We start from the raw sequence: 16,679 nt of genomic DNA, 5'->3' as shown, positions 1-16,679 counted from the left end.
CATGCATGCATACGTGAGTCATGGTGAGATATCTGGATTAAGAGGTTGCTTTTTCTTTGCACAGCATGAAAGAAAGGCCAAATTAATGGGCTGTGGTTTTAGTTTTTTTAAGCAAAGGTTGAGTTCAATAATTTGTACGACCCTCAGAGGATGTTGTAAAAATGTAAAGGAAAAAGGTTCCCCACCCCTGCTGTAAAAATAATAAAAGCCCTTGATTTTTAACTTAACATCTCTGTCTCCTATTGATCTGAGTATATTATAAAGAACAGTTCATTGAAGCATTATAGCACAGGCCTTTGTCAGATGGTATATTACGCAGTTTTTTTTCTGCTTCGAATAGTTCTCTCTTTTTTCACCATACCTGTGTTTGCATCCCTGAAACCAATGAGCACCTGCATGTGTATGAGAATGGCCCTGACACCATTTCAGCCCAGATTTACAAGCTCCTGGCAGGACAAGCTCCAGCTCAATTCTCACACTGAATAAAAAGTGAGTGAGGGACTGCAATATAAGAGGGAAAGAAAGAGAAACTTTAAAACTGTTCAATGGTTATGATGTGTAAAGACTGATATTGTTCTATAATCGGCTGAAACTGTTAAGTCATGATGTGAAACGGTTAACAAAGAAGAAGAGAAACTCAAGCTGCTGCTACACTTTATTTTATTTATCTAAAATTAAGCACTTTTAAGATGCACATATTTTCAAAAGCTATTTGATTTATTTTCTCTATTTTATTTGTAAATGCAGCCCGAGAGGAACATTACACATATCCACAGTATTTAAGTAATGTTAATTGACAATAAATATTGTTGTTTTTGAATTGTACTTTCTTTATTTGATTGGCAGTCAGTTGTTGATTACATGCAGATGTTGATAAAGCTACAGGTCACTTTAATATATATATATATATATATCACACTAATTCATGAAGCAAGTTAGACATTTTGATGTTCCGGACCTTTGCATGGGGACATTTTTTCTAACTGGACCTCGTTGAATTTTAGTTGAAGACCCCTGTCCTAAAGCATATAATCAGGCTACAGCGGTTGTGTATTTTATTATGTGAAGCACTAACTGGTTTTAGAAAAATAGGCCTCGCTCGGTTTGATTAGGCCCGGCTCACTTTAATGCTGCGCTTCCATTACAGTTTAGGAACTGGGGTAGTTACTATAGTAACGCAGTGTAGGCGGAGCCGTGACGTCATCTTCAATGAGCGCCCCAAAAAACAACACAGCCGTTAGCTCTTAGCACTCAGAGCTCACAGCTCTTCACAGCTCTTCATCCACGAGCTACCCACAATGCAACGCGCGCCATATATATATATATATAAGCCATTTTCCATTTTCCTGGAGGTGCAAATATCCTGGAGGTGCAAATATAAACAGCTAGCTAACGTAGCCAGGCAGAGCGCACTAGGTTTTTTTCTGAATTAACGACCGAAGAAATCACTGCATGTCTTCGGATTACATCTCTGGACTTGAGGGGTGTGCTCTATGTCGTTACCAGCGTAAACTAGAGCTGTGTGGGTAGTCGGATTGCCCTTACTGCCTGCAGATGTATGGAAAAACGACCCTCGAAAGTGGCCTTCGCCGATTTTGGCTGCATCTATCTCTAATTTCTGGAAACACCAGGTGAATACCCCACTTGTCACAATAATATTATCATGCCATTGCATATATGTGGTATTTTAGAGTTAACTAGATATTGATTAAGGCAATAGACTATGATATTCAGTAAAGGAAACTTAGCAACACCTAGAAGGTGTACGGCTAAACCCTTGGCCTGCTTGCACCTCGCGTACAATGGCAGATACCGGAAGTACGGTGTCGCCCTCGGCCCAATACCCGTATGTGTGTGTAAAAGAATATCTGTTCAAAAACTAGACAAAAGTTAAACAAGTACAAACCACAGACTGTGTCATGGCGAATACAGTCGCTGGTTTATTTATGTCTGTATAGGCCGTTGTTGTGAGTGTGGACGGTCGGAGCATATATAACGTTAGCTTAGCCAAGCTCCATTTAGAAAACACGCATTTTAAAAGGGTTTTTCGCCTGCCGTCTGTCTGCAGACTTGTCAAAGCATTAATTCATGGTTTTTACTAACCGGTATCAGTAGGTTGTTACTTCGGCATCATTTTGAAACGTGTATTACAATTAAATCACGGTCAAATATGTTCATCTTGTTGTAGTTGTAGCCCCCTTGCCAGCAATTCTCTCTCTAGTTTAGCATACTCAGCCCGACTCAGCCTGGTTGTTCCTGGCCCTAGAACCACGATTTAGTCGGCCCAGAAAAAAGGTGAAAAAGTAGCCCCGGGCCAAAACTAGGCCAAGTGGAAGCGCAACTAAAAACGGGCCCCGCACGGCTCGGCACGCTTAAAGCGAGCTACCCGCTGCAGTGGAAACGCGCCATTAGAGTTTTACTCGCTACAGGGTGTACTTTGAGGGGTTTTGACTCTGCAGACCGTTTACATAAAGAAAAACCTTTAATGAAAAAAAAACATTGTGTTTATGGACACATGGGAGATCTTTTTTACGTGAAATGTTAAACAGCTTGTGTTTAAGCCACTATTTTATTTAACACTCTCCTAGCTCCAATATTAAAACAATTCCACCACGGAGAGACTAAGACATCAGTAACAAACAAAAAACAAACAAACTGTATAAAGAATTTCTAATATAAGTTCTGAGAACATGTTGCTGTGACAGGAAAGCATTTTAATGACAGGAAGTGAGTTCTCTACAGCCAGTCAGATCTCAGGGGTTGCGAGGCCTCCAGCCGTTAGAGCTGTGATTGGTCGGTGGTCCGCTGACTGTTGTCCAGCTCCAGGAAGTCGTCCTGAGAGGAGAAGATGTCGGACAGCAGGTAGCAGCTCTCCTGCTTCGCCTCCTGTTGAGCATCCTGTTGAGCATCCTGTTGAGCATCCTGTTGCCGCTTGCTCTTCCTCAGCTGCTCCTGCAGGAGAGGAGTCACCCTCAGGTGCAGGAAGTCTATGATCTCTGCAACAGAAAGTGACATCACAGGTGAGGAGGACATCATGGTAGCTTAACTTAAATCAACTCAAACCGTTCATGCAGTACTCTGTGATATATATTGCAGTTCTCTGTGATATATTGCAGTACTCTCTGATATACAGTGAAGGAAATAATTATTTGATCCCTTGCACATTTTGTATGTTTGCCCACTTACAAAGAAATTAACAGTCTGTAATTTTAATGGTAGGTTTATTTTTAACAGTGAGAGTAAGAATATCAAAAAGAAAATCCAGAAATTGACATTATATAAAAGATTAAAATGTATTTGCATTTAAGTGTAGGAAATAAGTATTTGATCCCCTTTCAAATCATGTGTTAGTACTTGGTGGAGAAACCCTTGTTGGACACACAGAGGTCAGACCCTTCTTGTAGTTGGTCTCCAGGTGTGTGCACATCTCAGGAAGGATGTTGGTCCATTCCTCTCTGAAGACCCTCTCCAAACCCTTCAGGTTTTGAGGCTGATGCTTGGCCTCTGGAAGCTTCAGCTCCCTCCACATGTTCTATGGGATTAAGGTCTGGAGACTGGCTAGGCCCCTCCCTCACCTGAATGTGCTTCTTCTTTAGACACTCCTGTGTTGCCTTGGTCGTATGCTCAGGGTCATTGTCCTGCTGGAAGACCCCTCCATGACCCATGTTCAGAGTCCTGGCTGAGGGAAGGAGGCTATCGGACAAGATTTTACGGTTCATGGCCCCGTCCATCCTCTCCTCGATGCAGGGAAGTCCTCCTGTCCCCTTAGCTTGGGGACGGGTGGCGCAGTGGTCTGTGCGTTTGATCATCAGATCAAGGGGGCGTTGGTGAACTCCAGTTCGAAACCCGCTCCCGCCCCACTGCGTCAGGCCGTTGTGTCCTTGGGCAAGACACTTCACCCGAATTTGCTCCTGTGGGTATTGTCCACAGTATATGACCATTACATGTATGTATGATCTGTATGTGTAATGTGTATCTGTAAAGTGCTTTGAGAGTCATTGATAAAGCGCTATAATAAAAATATAAGGATTATTATTATTATTATATTAGCAGAGAAACACCCCAAAGCATAATGTTTCCACCTCCATGCTGACGGTGGGGATGGTGTTCTGGGGTTATAGTCAGCATTTCTCTTCCTCATGGGCGGCGCCAGGATTTTTTTGCTGCAGTAGCTTAGCAGTTGCTATATGACAGCACAGCGTTGCTAGTTACTTTTCAAAATAAATAAACAAACAATACCAGTGGGCCAAGCACGAGCCTGTTCATATTGTAGCGTTCACCGCTATTCAAGATCACAGATCACTCGAGCCTTCAATGTCGAAAACGTTCTCTTTATTTTCTGGTATTGACGGCCACAGCCACGCCTTACAGAACCAATCAATAGTATAACACTCATTATGACTTTTCCCCACACTCGAACACAACTCCTACCGTCTCGTACTCCCTCCACACACACCGGAAAACGCACACACACACCTGGAAGGGGCGGTCTCTCCCTAACTCCCACCAACAACATTGCCTAAATAACTTTACAAATGTACTAAACTGTGCACATCTGATAACTGAAATAACTATTAACTTGGTCACGCTACAATATTATCATTAATTACATTACATTACATTGCATTTAGCTGACGCTTTTATCCAAAGCGACTTACAATAAGTACATTCGACCAGGAAGACACAACCTTGAAGAAAACAGAATCATATAAGTACATCAGGTTTCATAGAGCCAAACATTTCAAGTGCTACTCAACTGGCTTTAGGTAAGCCAGCCCTTTATTAGTATAAAAGTGCTTCGTTAATAGTTCTAACGCTTGAAGTGGAGTCGAAAGAGATGAGTTTTCAGTTTGCGCCGGAAGATGTGCAAGCTATCTGCCGTCCTGATGTCAATGGGGAGCTCATTCCACCATCTTGGAGCCAGGACAGCAAACCCACGTGTTTTCGCCGATGGGAACTTGGGTCCCCCTCGCAGCGAGGGCGCAACGAGTCGTTTGGCTGATGCAGAGCGTAGTGCACGCGCTGGGGTGTACGGTTTAACCATGTCCTGGATGTAGGAAGGGCCAGATCCATTCGCAGCATTAATATTTACATTAAAACATTCCTTTGACACTTATAACATTACTTTGCAAGGTAAGCACAACCAAAATAAGTTTGTAAAAGCAGAATTTGAACACTGTTTCTGTGCTCCTACAATATGTTTGTATAATACCATTACACCATAGGCGGCGCGTGAGGCTCAGGTTTGGGAAGGCTAAATAACTTTTTTTACCTGACGCTGCCCGCCTCCGGCGTTAGAAAAGAGATCAACTCAGTGAAAGCACCGCCTGCTGACCAATCAGAGTTCAGTGTGCGGAGTTTAAATCTATCAAGTCATATTACAGGATAAAGGAAATACAGTTTAAACTGCCGTATGCAGCGAAGACGCCGACGTGTCGCACTTATCATTCATATCACACTGGTATCACATCATCAATCAGATCATCGATCATATAATATCGTAATGTATCATATATTTCCTCATCTGAGTCAGCTGAGCCGTATCTGGCCGTGCAACACTTACATTGTCACATACTGTATGCAGAAGTATTATTTTAAGCAACACATTAATATGACGAAACACTCAACTCAAATGTAATTAAAGTCAGATCCACTCGTGTCTTAGATGGAGCAGTAATATCATAAAACTGTTGTACGCTTTCAAACACTCGGTAGTTTATTTATTAACCAGTTGTTCTATATTCACCTTGCAGGTGCAACTATGTGGCTTGTATCCTGGATTATATGTTTAAGTCATGGACGTTTAAAGTTCATATTTGTCTAATATTAGTTTACTTTTCATCAATGAAGTATGATGCTGCGCGATTACATGTAAAGTCAATGCAGAGACGCGGACAGACGCAAATTCGCTCCGACGGCGAGCATGAAGCGGTGGACGCGGTGCGAATCACGCGATTGAACGGTGCCGCGTCAAACGCGAGAGTTCAATTTTTGCAACTCGAGTGTCAAATTCACGTGACGCGTTCTCGCGGAAGCCAATCAGCGGTGAGGATCTCAGCCTGCCGTCACTGACATTCAACCAGAAAACATCAGCTGTTAGCAGTTAGCACACAGAGCTCACAGCTCCTCATATCTGTTCAGAAACTGGACAAAAGTTAAACAAGTACAAACCACAGACTGTCTGTGTCATGGCGAATACAGTCGCTGGTTTATTTATGTCTGTAGGCCGTTGTTGAGAGTGTGGACAGAGCTATACAACGTTAGCTTAGCCTGGTCGACCCAATCTCCATTCAGAAAACAATTATTTTAAAAGGTTTTTCGCCTGCCGTCTTGTCTGCAGACTTGTCAAAGCATTAATTCATGGTTTTTACTAATCGGTATCAGTATGTTGTTACTTCGGCATCATTTAGAAACGTGTATTATAATTTAATCACGGTAAAATATGTTCATTTTGTTGTAGTTGTAGCTCCCGAGCCAGCGGGTCTTGTTTGAATGATACGAGTAAACACAGCTTACAGCCGCGGTGAAACTCGAGCGATTAGAGCGAAGCGAATATTCGCATCGCGTCCGGTGTGAACGTAGCATTAGCCTTCCCTAGCCTACAGTACCCGCCGCCCCTGCATTACACCCTAAGCGTACAAGTACACAATAGCGATCGTTCACTGTTTCAACTGCCAAGCTGTGGCATTTAACCTCATCACCACACCGCAGACAGACAGACAGACAGACAGACAGACAGACAGACAGACAGACAGACAGACAGACAGACAGACGCACGCACGCACGCACGCACGCGATTTCACCTTCTCCCAAGCCTTCTCTGAATCATTCAGATGTTCATTGTCAAACTTCAGACGGGCCTTTCATCGGCCTTCTTGAGCGGGGGACCTTGCGGGCGCTGCAAGATTGTATCCATTGGAATGCTGATACAGCATTCCAACTATCTGCTATACTACGCACAAAATTCTTTATTATTCCGCCTGTTATTTTGCACCTCTTCTTCTCCCACATTCCACATCACAGAAACTCTGTTCAAACATCAAAACGTTCAGCTCGGTCGGAAATCGATGGCTATTACTTTTCTCATTCATAACTTTCATAATTACAGAGATACATCCCATAATACATCACATTTTTAACATGGAAAAATTCTTCAGACTTCAACAAATCCTCATGCGAATTCAACTGCTAACTGTTCATTCATACTTTCACTCAAACCTCATTCCAACTTTAAAATGTTACACATCTTTCTGACATTATTCGTGTAAAACCACTTTTAAATCTGATTCTTACTTTTAGAGATATTAAACATTGTTCAGACCTTGGTAAAGAGGTTTTCTTCACATTTTAACATTAACTAGAGTGCGTGATGTCACAGAGTGGAGGAAATCTTGAAATTTGCCTTCATATATATATTTTTAAAACTGCTATAATTCCCAAACCCTACATTCCTGAGACATACTTTTTCATGACAAACGTAGGAAAACATCTCGTAGCTTGAAAAATGACAAATAATTAAGCAAAATAATTAAACAAAATGCCTCTTGAGGGCATGAAGTGACAAACACTTTCAACATGCCTCCATTAAAGCCCATTGTAATTTCAGGCTGATATTTCCTCACGGTAGCAGCCGCACACCTTTAGTTAAACTGCCAAAAAGGCCACATTATTAACCCGAAAGTACACAAAAATTACACTTCAGATACTCAACTTCCTTGACATGCTTCATGTTTTTGAAATTTCACAGATATCTGTTCTTCCACAAAACGTTCACATGTAAGAGGTTCATCTCTCATTCAGAACAATGGAAACCTGTGATCTCTACAGAGCTCGTTAGCTCAAATATAAACACCTGTGTCATGGAACACGATGATGTCATCACTCCAACTGACACGCTCAGAGCAGCAGACTCCAGATAAAGGTTAATGGTCCTGCCCTCAACAGCTCTACGTCAATTATGGGGTGTCCTCATCATATGTAACCTCCTAATGCTATAACTCAGGCATCCTCAAAGTCCGGACCCTGGTCCGGATCGAACCACAACTGTCTCTGGACTCTGAGCAAATTATACTTTTCATATGTATTATCTGTGTTATTTGCGAGACATCGCCATAATGCAACGAGTCAAAAATGATCCGCTATATCCATAGACTGCAAACAGCGCTCTGCATGTCCTGTTCCACTGTCTGTGTGTGTCTGTCAACGCATTGGTCCAATCACATTCAGCATCCCGTCAGCGTTTTTTCCCCCCAAACAATCTGCGAATCAGAGGCACAGTAGGGCGGGTCTTCGCGGAATGCGGGTGGGAAAAATGTGTGTCTCGTCTCTTTCAACCTGTCTGAGTCAGAAAAAATTCAGAGCGAGAGTTAACAGCAGAGATGGGGACTCGAGTTTGTGACTCGGACTCAAGTCGCACTTAAGTCGCACACACAGAGACTTCAGACTTGACTTGGACTCCTGCTCAAAAGACTTCGTACTCGACTTGGACTCGTGTTTTGGGACTCGTGAACAATCATTGTGTTTTCTATTTTTGGCATATTAAAGGTGGGGTAGGTAAGTTTGAGAAACCGGCTCGAGATCGCTAGAATTTGAAAATACACAACCGGAGAAAATCTGCCATTCCTCACAGAGCCCCTCCTCCAACACACACGAACGCGCACATGACCAAAGAGGGCACGAGATAAGTTTGTGCCCCGATGGAAGGCTGACAGGCAGGTAGGCCATCCAATTACTTTAGCCGGGTCGGCGATCGGGATGTTAAGAGCATTCCATGGAATATAACAAAAAGTGTATCTCGAGCCGGTTTCTCAAACTTACCTACCCCACCTTTAACATTAACATTAACATCATGGTAACACCATGGCGACCGGCGGCACACCTGCAGCTGTACCACTTGTAATTAGGTCCGTTCAACTATAAAAACTTCGAACAAAACGCCGGCGGCACCAACAAAAGGAGCGCACACTGCAAAGTCTGCAATATTAAAATCAAGGATGCTGGTGCAACAACGTCAAATGTCATCAGGCACTTGAAAACTCACCCGGAGAGGTCAGTCACATTAACGCATAGGCTATGGACGGTTAGCAAACATGTTTAGCTCAGCATCAGCTATGTAATGTTAACTTAGCTTGCTACTAGCTTTGTAACTGAATATTTGAAAAGATGAGTGAATGTTTGCTTGTCACACTTGTTTGCGTTGAGTGGCGTTGACATCCAACTCTTGACATGACATAAAAAAGGTCGGTAACGTTAATCATTACGTTCCGCTGCCACCATCTACTGGCTAACGTTAAACGTAGAAAAATACATAGTTACATACATAAATACATCTGTCGGTTTATAGGCAGGTTACAGGTTTATTGTTGACCACGTAACGTTAATGTTACAGGTTTATCGGGTTACCATTACACTGGGTTTGAGTGAGAGGATAGAGGAATATGTTTATTTATAATAGACTTAAAAGATGTCATTAGAGACCCAGTGTAATTAAACAATACGGTTGCAGAGGTCAAATTTTAACATTTTTGTCCACTGGCCAAATGGCTAGCCTAGTGAATGTTGAAATGTTACCAGCCACTCAATAGATTGCCATTGTTATTTGTGGCTGGTGCGTGCAACATACAGCACCAGCCACTTGCATGATTCACCAGCATTTGGCTGGTAAATGGTGTTAATGGTAGATATCTCTTTTGGAACAGGTCATGTTTTAATATCACCAGTTCAGTATATTTCAGATAATATTGCAGCAATAGTTTTTTAGTTGCAAATGGCACAGAACAAATGTTTACTTTTAAGTACTTTTAACACAGTTTCCCTGCGGGGGATTAATAAAGTATTTGTGATACTGATTTCTGATTCTGAAGTGTTTTGCTTATAAGTTGTTTGCATTTAGCTAAAGTGTGATGTTTGTCCTCATATTGCATTGCAATAGCCTGTTTAAAGTGATCATATAACAAACAACTAATCAGTACTGATACTGTATGCTAATAGATATAGGAGTGATAATAATACAGTAAATGCTTTGAATTTCTTAGATATAGCTGTGCAGTATTCTTAACAGACTGGATAGCAGCAGACAATAGAAGGCTTATTACAACCAGAAGAGACATGAGACTTTTATTTTTTAGAGACTTGAGACTTGACTTGGACTCGTGACCAAAGACTTGAGACTTGATCAAGTCTCACCCCACAAAGACTTGAGACTTGACTTGGACTCGTGACCAAAGACTTGACTTGGACTTGCAAAAAAAGACTTGTGAACATCTCTGGTTAACAGCTCATCTAGTTCCATCTGTACTGTAGCTAGTAGCCTAGTTTCACCTACCGGGGTGGCAACTGACACCCTAAAAATAGGCCTTGTCACCCCAGTTGGCAGCTTTGTTTTGAAAGAAAAGTTGTGGCTCATCGGACATTTATGAGAGAAAGTCTCTAATATCCGAGTGCAAGTGAATGCAGCACAAGAAGCACGTCATGTAACCCCTCCCCCGGTCTTGGCACGAGCGTGGACATATGATTGGCGGCGATTTCATTTGAACGGGACGGCGCAAAACGAGAAGCATTCGGACCCAAGCACCGAAGGAATGAGGTATTTGCGGTCTACAATGACAGAGAAGAGACTGTCAAGTTTGGCTGTACTCAGCATTGAATCAAAACGCACTAAAGCTGTTGATCTTAATACGTTTGTGAGGCGTTTTGCTGAACAAAATGGTAATCGCCGCATTCAGCAGTAATAGACATGTCAACTTGATGCTCTGCTCACGGATGAGCATACAAAACTATTAAGATGATGACCTTACATGTAAATATATATTTTTCTTTGAGGGGGTCTGCCCCCCAAAAACTGTTTTAAGTCCTGAGAAAGTCAAATAAGACGGTGTGTACAACTTCACTGCCCAGCCAACAGAAAGTAACCACTTTGATTTAACTAGGCGAGTAGGTAAGGACTTTCCACTGGATAATAACTGCAGTATAAAAGAATGCATGACTGAAGTGAAACAAAAAGAGGAAATAACAGGTAAAATCAAGCAAATCCCCCTCTCAGATTCCACAGCAACCAGAAGAACATAAACACTGGCTGGTGATTTGATTCATCAGCTTTGTGATGGAATAAAAAATGTACAGTGCATTTCCTTAGCTGTGGGTGAGTCCACTGACACCACTGACAATGCTCAGTTGCTGGTGTTTGTGAGTTTTTATGATGAGGCAAAGGGGGAGTTTGTTGAAGATGTGTTGGGCCTGACGAACCTCAGTGGACACACAAGGGGCAAGACATTTATAAAGCAATAATGGGAATGCTGAATGAAAGAGGGTGCAGCTGCCTTTATTCATAACTGTGCAGCTCTTACACTGCGACTCTGAGGGGTCAAGCACAGACACAATAACAATGAAAACTGCTGCATACAGATTATTTTTGTTTTTGCAACCTCGTGTTAAGAATCTTGTTGCAATTGTTTAAAAGTTTGAATGACCGTAATAAACGGACCTTTGTCTTATTGAAACATTTATTTTGGACCTTTAAGATTTGTATTTGAGTACCCCTGCTATAACTCCTATGAAAATGTTCAAAAAATGCTCAAACTTCACGTGTGATAACAGTCCAGCCGTGAGCACATCTACGGGACAGTTTTGAGATTTCTTCAAATGCCGTTGCCATGGCAACACAATGCTCGCCATGAAACACGGTTTTCTCACAACTTCAGTGAAAATGCTCCAAAAAGCCCAAAACTTCACAGGTTTGGTAACGATGCAACCTGTTAAGCCCCAAGCCTGTTTTTCAGGTCTCAGGCTCGAAAATGACATTCCCAGAACAAATGACCATATCTTCCCTTCTAAAAGGGGAACATTAATAATCTTTTTTCTCAAAGTAATGATAAACCTGTGATTTGGATGTAGAAAAGTCATAATCAATATAGATGTTTTTTATTTTAAAGAAAATTCAGATTGAACATAGTAAAAAACTGTAAATTATAGTGTCCTTCCAAAAATTATTTTTTACTAAAACCACCCTTGGATGATGGTAAGGTAGACTAAAAGCTTTAGGAATCCAAACTATAACATATAATAAGTACCCTGTATCAGAGTCCTGCACGGGTCTGATTTTCAAGACCCGCTCCCGCCCCGCACCCGCGACGTGCAATACCGAACCCGCCCCGCTACCCGCACATATTGCCAATTAGTTCCGCAACCCGACCCGACCCGTCGGCACAAGATCCGCAACCCGACCCGAACCCGCATAGCCTATGAGCAGTGAAAACGTGCAATTATTAACACACGCAGTTTCATATTTGTCTCAGAAAGCGTGGGATGTTGGTTATTTCCTCCATCTAGGATGACACAAAAAGCCTCCCAGACGTTGGATTTCGCTCTTGAGGAAGTGTTATTGAAAATGCTGTATTCTCCGCTAGAGAGCTTCACCTCAGCCATTTCGAATGTGGCGCGCACAGCAGCAGATTGATGCGCTGCAGAGGTTATGATTATGCGCGGTCCCGCGGGGGAGAGGTCTGAGGATTTTAAACATTAAACTAATTTATTATTATTTTAATATATTTATTATGCAATACCCGCGACCCGACCCGCATCATCTTTGTTTTACCCAGAACCGAACCCGGAAAAAAGCGTTTGAAAAAATACCACCCGCGAATCACCTTTTTTGCGGGTCACCCGTCGGGTACCCGCGGGTACCCGACCCGATGCAGGACTCTGCCCTGTATCAAGATTGATGCAAAACAAGTGACATTTGACCTTTTTAGAGAGGTTTAGGAAAAAAAACTCCACCTCTGGGGTCATTTGGGTGGAAATGGGCGTTTTTGCCGTTTCTCTGGAACCCATTGGTCAATTTTGATGATTGACATCTCTTTTGAACCGTTAGAGCCAATAGAATCGAAGGGGAATTTCCACATACCATTCAGAAGTGGGGGCTATGCGCACGCAGTTTGCCCAAAGCGAAAGCTGTCTTACGCTCTGAAATCTGAAAACTAGTTTTATTGCTGATGGATTATCAGAAATCATTTCAAAGTGACACAGACACTTTGGATTAACCTATGGATTAACCTTCAGCAGCGTTTTTTATCGTTTTAATGCCATTGAAGACAACTTTTGATCAGACAACGACAAAGGTAAGACATATTGCCGTGTTTGCTACCTAATGCCACGTGTTGTGATGTCTGTTTTTGTTTATAATATTGCGAGTTCTGATCATGGAGTGATGATATAGATACCTATCGATTCTGTGTATTCTCACGATGCTAATCGATATGTTGGATGTGCAATTACGATAAGTAATAAGGGTGTTATACTGTGAGTTCTGTGCTAACGGCGTAAGCATTTTTTTGCTCAGGCTAATTCAGAGGCGCTTTTTTTTGCTAAAAATTGTTCATATCATCAGTTAGCTAAGTTTCTTCCCGTTACATGGATATGAAATATTCATAGTTTATTAAATGTTAAGAAGCCCTCAGACGCTGTTTCCTGCAGATGATGCGCAAACTTCCGGTTTGGGACGGCATGGAGTACAAGCAACTAGGGCTGCAACAAACGACTAATTTGATTATCGATTAATCGACTATTCGGACTATTATGCCTTTCACAATTTCTCAAACGCTCTTATTTAGCCATCAACTTTTAGATGTAGCTTGAGGTTGTTTTAGGCATGTGGAAACTAACAATGAAGACAATAAAGATGAATACTTGATTCAAAAATGCATATATTATTAAATTAACTAAACACATTTTGAACAAAATTAACATAGCTTTTTATTTAAATTAAATAAATAATATTTCACATCAAAAGAAACAATGTTTTAACAAATCGTATTAAATAATCTGATGACAGAACTGTAAACACAATAGCTGAAACTTTAACAAACTAAATAACTCAGTTACCTCTAATCATTAACCCATGTTTGTATCATTGAGTTAACTCTGTGTGTTGCTGCTAGCATACATAACACCTGACGTGGAAACGTTACTAGTGGATGGGGCTACAGAGCTACTAGAAAGACAGTCGAACCCGGTGCATTCCTCCGTCTGGATGTGGAGCACTTATGCTAAATGTTTAGACAAATTGCTCGTGTTACCGCCCTTACATGCTAAACTCTTATTGCACTTTTGGTAACGAGCATTTTCCACATCGAGACGGGTAAAGTTTAACCACACCTCGGAGCGCATTCTCTCCGCCATCTCCGCAGTGTGTTGCTGCATGTAGCAGCCGCGTGTGTGTAAACTGCCCCGCCCCCTCGCACACAGACGGGGGAGAGAAAGATCTCTCTTCTGGATTGGAAAGATCGAAAATATATCATAGACGCATTCGTTTGTCTTTTTGCATATTAGAAACGAGTTGGCGACACTAAGACTGCGATATAATACTTATGTAACAATAATACATGACATATATTTTTTAAATGTCTCCAGTACCGATAAAAAGACCAATAACGTTGGAGCTTAACGGCGCGTAAAACACACGTGATGACGTCACCAACGAATCGACGACTGAATTAGTTGGCAACTAATTTGGTAATCGATTTTAATCGATTAAGTCGATTAGTTGTTGCACCCCTACAAGCAACGTTCAGGCACTCCTGCTTACTTTTAATCTTCTCACCCCTTAACCTCTCATTTGCCCTACTAAATTGCTTCAAGTCATATATTACCCCTTTATATACTAATATTTACTCCCAAATGGCTTCAAACACCGGTAACCACGGGAAAAAGGACGTCTCGGCGGCGACAGCTAGCTTAACGGTTGAAGCTATCTCTTTGCTACTGGACCAGCATCGGGAGGCGCTAGCAGCGGACTATAAAACCTCTTTTAGCACACTTGAAACTACATTTGACCAAGTCCGGTCTGCAGTCGAGGATCACAGACAGCGTCTATCCTCTCTGGAGCTCATTTCTGATGACCTGAGTCAGCGTATTAACGAGTTGGAAGATGTCTGCTACAGCCTGCGGGATAACAACTCCAAGCTCACTGCTAAAGTCAACGAGCTGGAAGGTCTTAGCAGACGACAAAACGTACGCATCATCGGTATATGCTCACACCAGAGACCCAAATGTATACAAAAAGCGGGTGGAGTTACAAATTGAATTTGATCTCTTTTCGACACATCCAATTGAACGCCACAACTTGTAAAGAACAAAAGTTGGTTTTATGCTCATGGGGAAAAATCTGGTGAGCTGCTGGCTAATCAGTTGAGAAAATACAAGGCTAAGCAGTTCATTACTCAAATTGCAAAGGAGGATGGCAGTATCACCTCAGACCACACCGCCATTAATGACACGTTCAGGAACTTTTATTTTAGGCTCTACTCTTCTGAATTTCACAATGATAACAATTTGATGGAAGGTTTCTTAAACAACTTAAGCATCCCCAAAATCTCTACTGAACATAGCATATGACTGGAGGAGCCTATTTCGCAAGCTGAAATAGCTATAGCTATCTCCTCCCTACAGTCTGGAAAATATCCAGGACCCGACGGGTTCCCTTTAGAGTTCCCTTTAGAGTTCTTCAAAACGTTCTCTTCACTGATTTCTCCTTAACTCAGTTTAGTTCTGTCAGAATCTTTCAAACAAGGCAAACCTCCCTCATCATTTTATGAAGCAACCATCACTCTTATTACAAAGAAAGGTAAAGTCCCGATTGAATGTTCCTCCTATAGGCCTATCTCTTTATTAAACGTTGATGCCAAATTCTGGCTAAAGTTCTGGCCCGAAGATTGGAGAACATCTTGCCAACAATTGTCTCAGATGACCAAACTGGTTTTGTCAAAAACCGCCAATCATATTTCAATACACGTCGTTTATTCTGTACTCTCCCTCTGATACAATTCCTGAGTGTGTTATTTCCTTGGAAAAGGCGTTGGATAATTTTCATCAACCGGCCCCATTCCAAACTAATTGAATAGCCCTGCCCTAGGGCCTCGGTCCTCACAAACTCAATACAATCAAAGCCTTTCAACCTCCAACTAGGCACTAGGTCAAGGTTGCCCCTTAAGCCTGTTACTTTTTGATCTGGTTATGGAGCCACTGGCAATCGCACTTCGCAGTAGCCAAGATATTTCTGGGATTTGGAGGAGTGGGGTTGAGCATAGAGTGTCCCTTTATGCGGATGATCTCTTACTTACTCTCATATCGGACCCAGCTAAATCTTTGAACAAAGCCCATCTTCCAAAATCTAAAAGGAGTGGAGGCATGTCACTGCCTAATTTTCGTTTTTTACTATTGGGCAGCCAACATACGTTGTATTACGTTTTGGTCTCATTTTCACAATCAGGCCGATTGTCCGTCCTGGGTGGCTATGGAGTTGAGTTTCTTCAAAGGACTTTCCATCTTAGCCCTGCTCGGATTTTCACTCCCTCTCTCTCCCAAAAACGTGGGTTGTAATCCGGTTGCAAGATACACATTGAGGGTGTGGGCTCAGTTCAGAAAACACTTCAGCTTTCATGGTTTCTCTCTCTTGAGCCCGATTCTATCCAACCACCTTTTTCAACTGTCTGCATCTGACTCTGTGTTTCGGGAATGGCAGAGAGGGGGTATCACATGTTTTAAGGCTCTTTTTTATTAACAACAGCTTTGCTTCATTTGAGCAACTTTCTGAAAGGTTTAGCCTTCCGAACACTAATTTCTTCAGATATCTGCAAATCAGGCATTTCCTCCATTCTAAGATCTCAAGCTTCCCAGAAGCACCC

At 42.0% G+C, this 16,679-nt stretch overlaps 1 protein-coding gene across 3 annotated transcripts in view; it reads right to left on the bottom strand.

The window, feature by feature from the left end:
• Positions 1-2,463: 2,463 nt before the first annotated feature.
• Positions 2,464-16,679, bottom strand: part of LOC117540003 (transcription termination factor 1-like) — a 64,424-nt gene continuing 50,208 nt past the window's right edge. For all 3 annotated transcript variants that reach the window (XM_034206384.1, XM_034206386.1, XM_034206385.1), the window contains one exon: positions 2,464-2,996. In XM_034206384.1, the coding sequence (XP_034062275.1) occupies positions 2,779-2,996 (218 nt within the window). In that variant the 3' untranslated portion in view covers positions 2,464-2,778. The remainder of the gene's footprint in view (positions 2,997-16,679) is intronic.

Source organism: Gymnodraco acuticeps, unplaced genomic scaffold, assembly GCF_902827175.1.
Source record: "Gymnodraco acuticeps unplaced genomic scaffold, fGymAcu1.1, whole genome shotgun sequence".
Taxonomy (NCBI): Eukaryota; Metazoa; Chordata; class Actinopteri; order Perciformes; family Bathydraconidae; genus Gymnodraco; species Gymnodraco acuticeps.
This window is presented reverse-complemented; position numbering and strand designations above follow the sequence as displayed.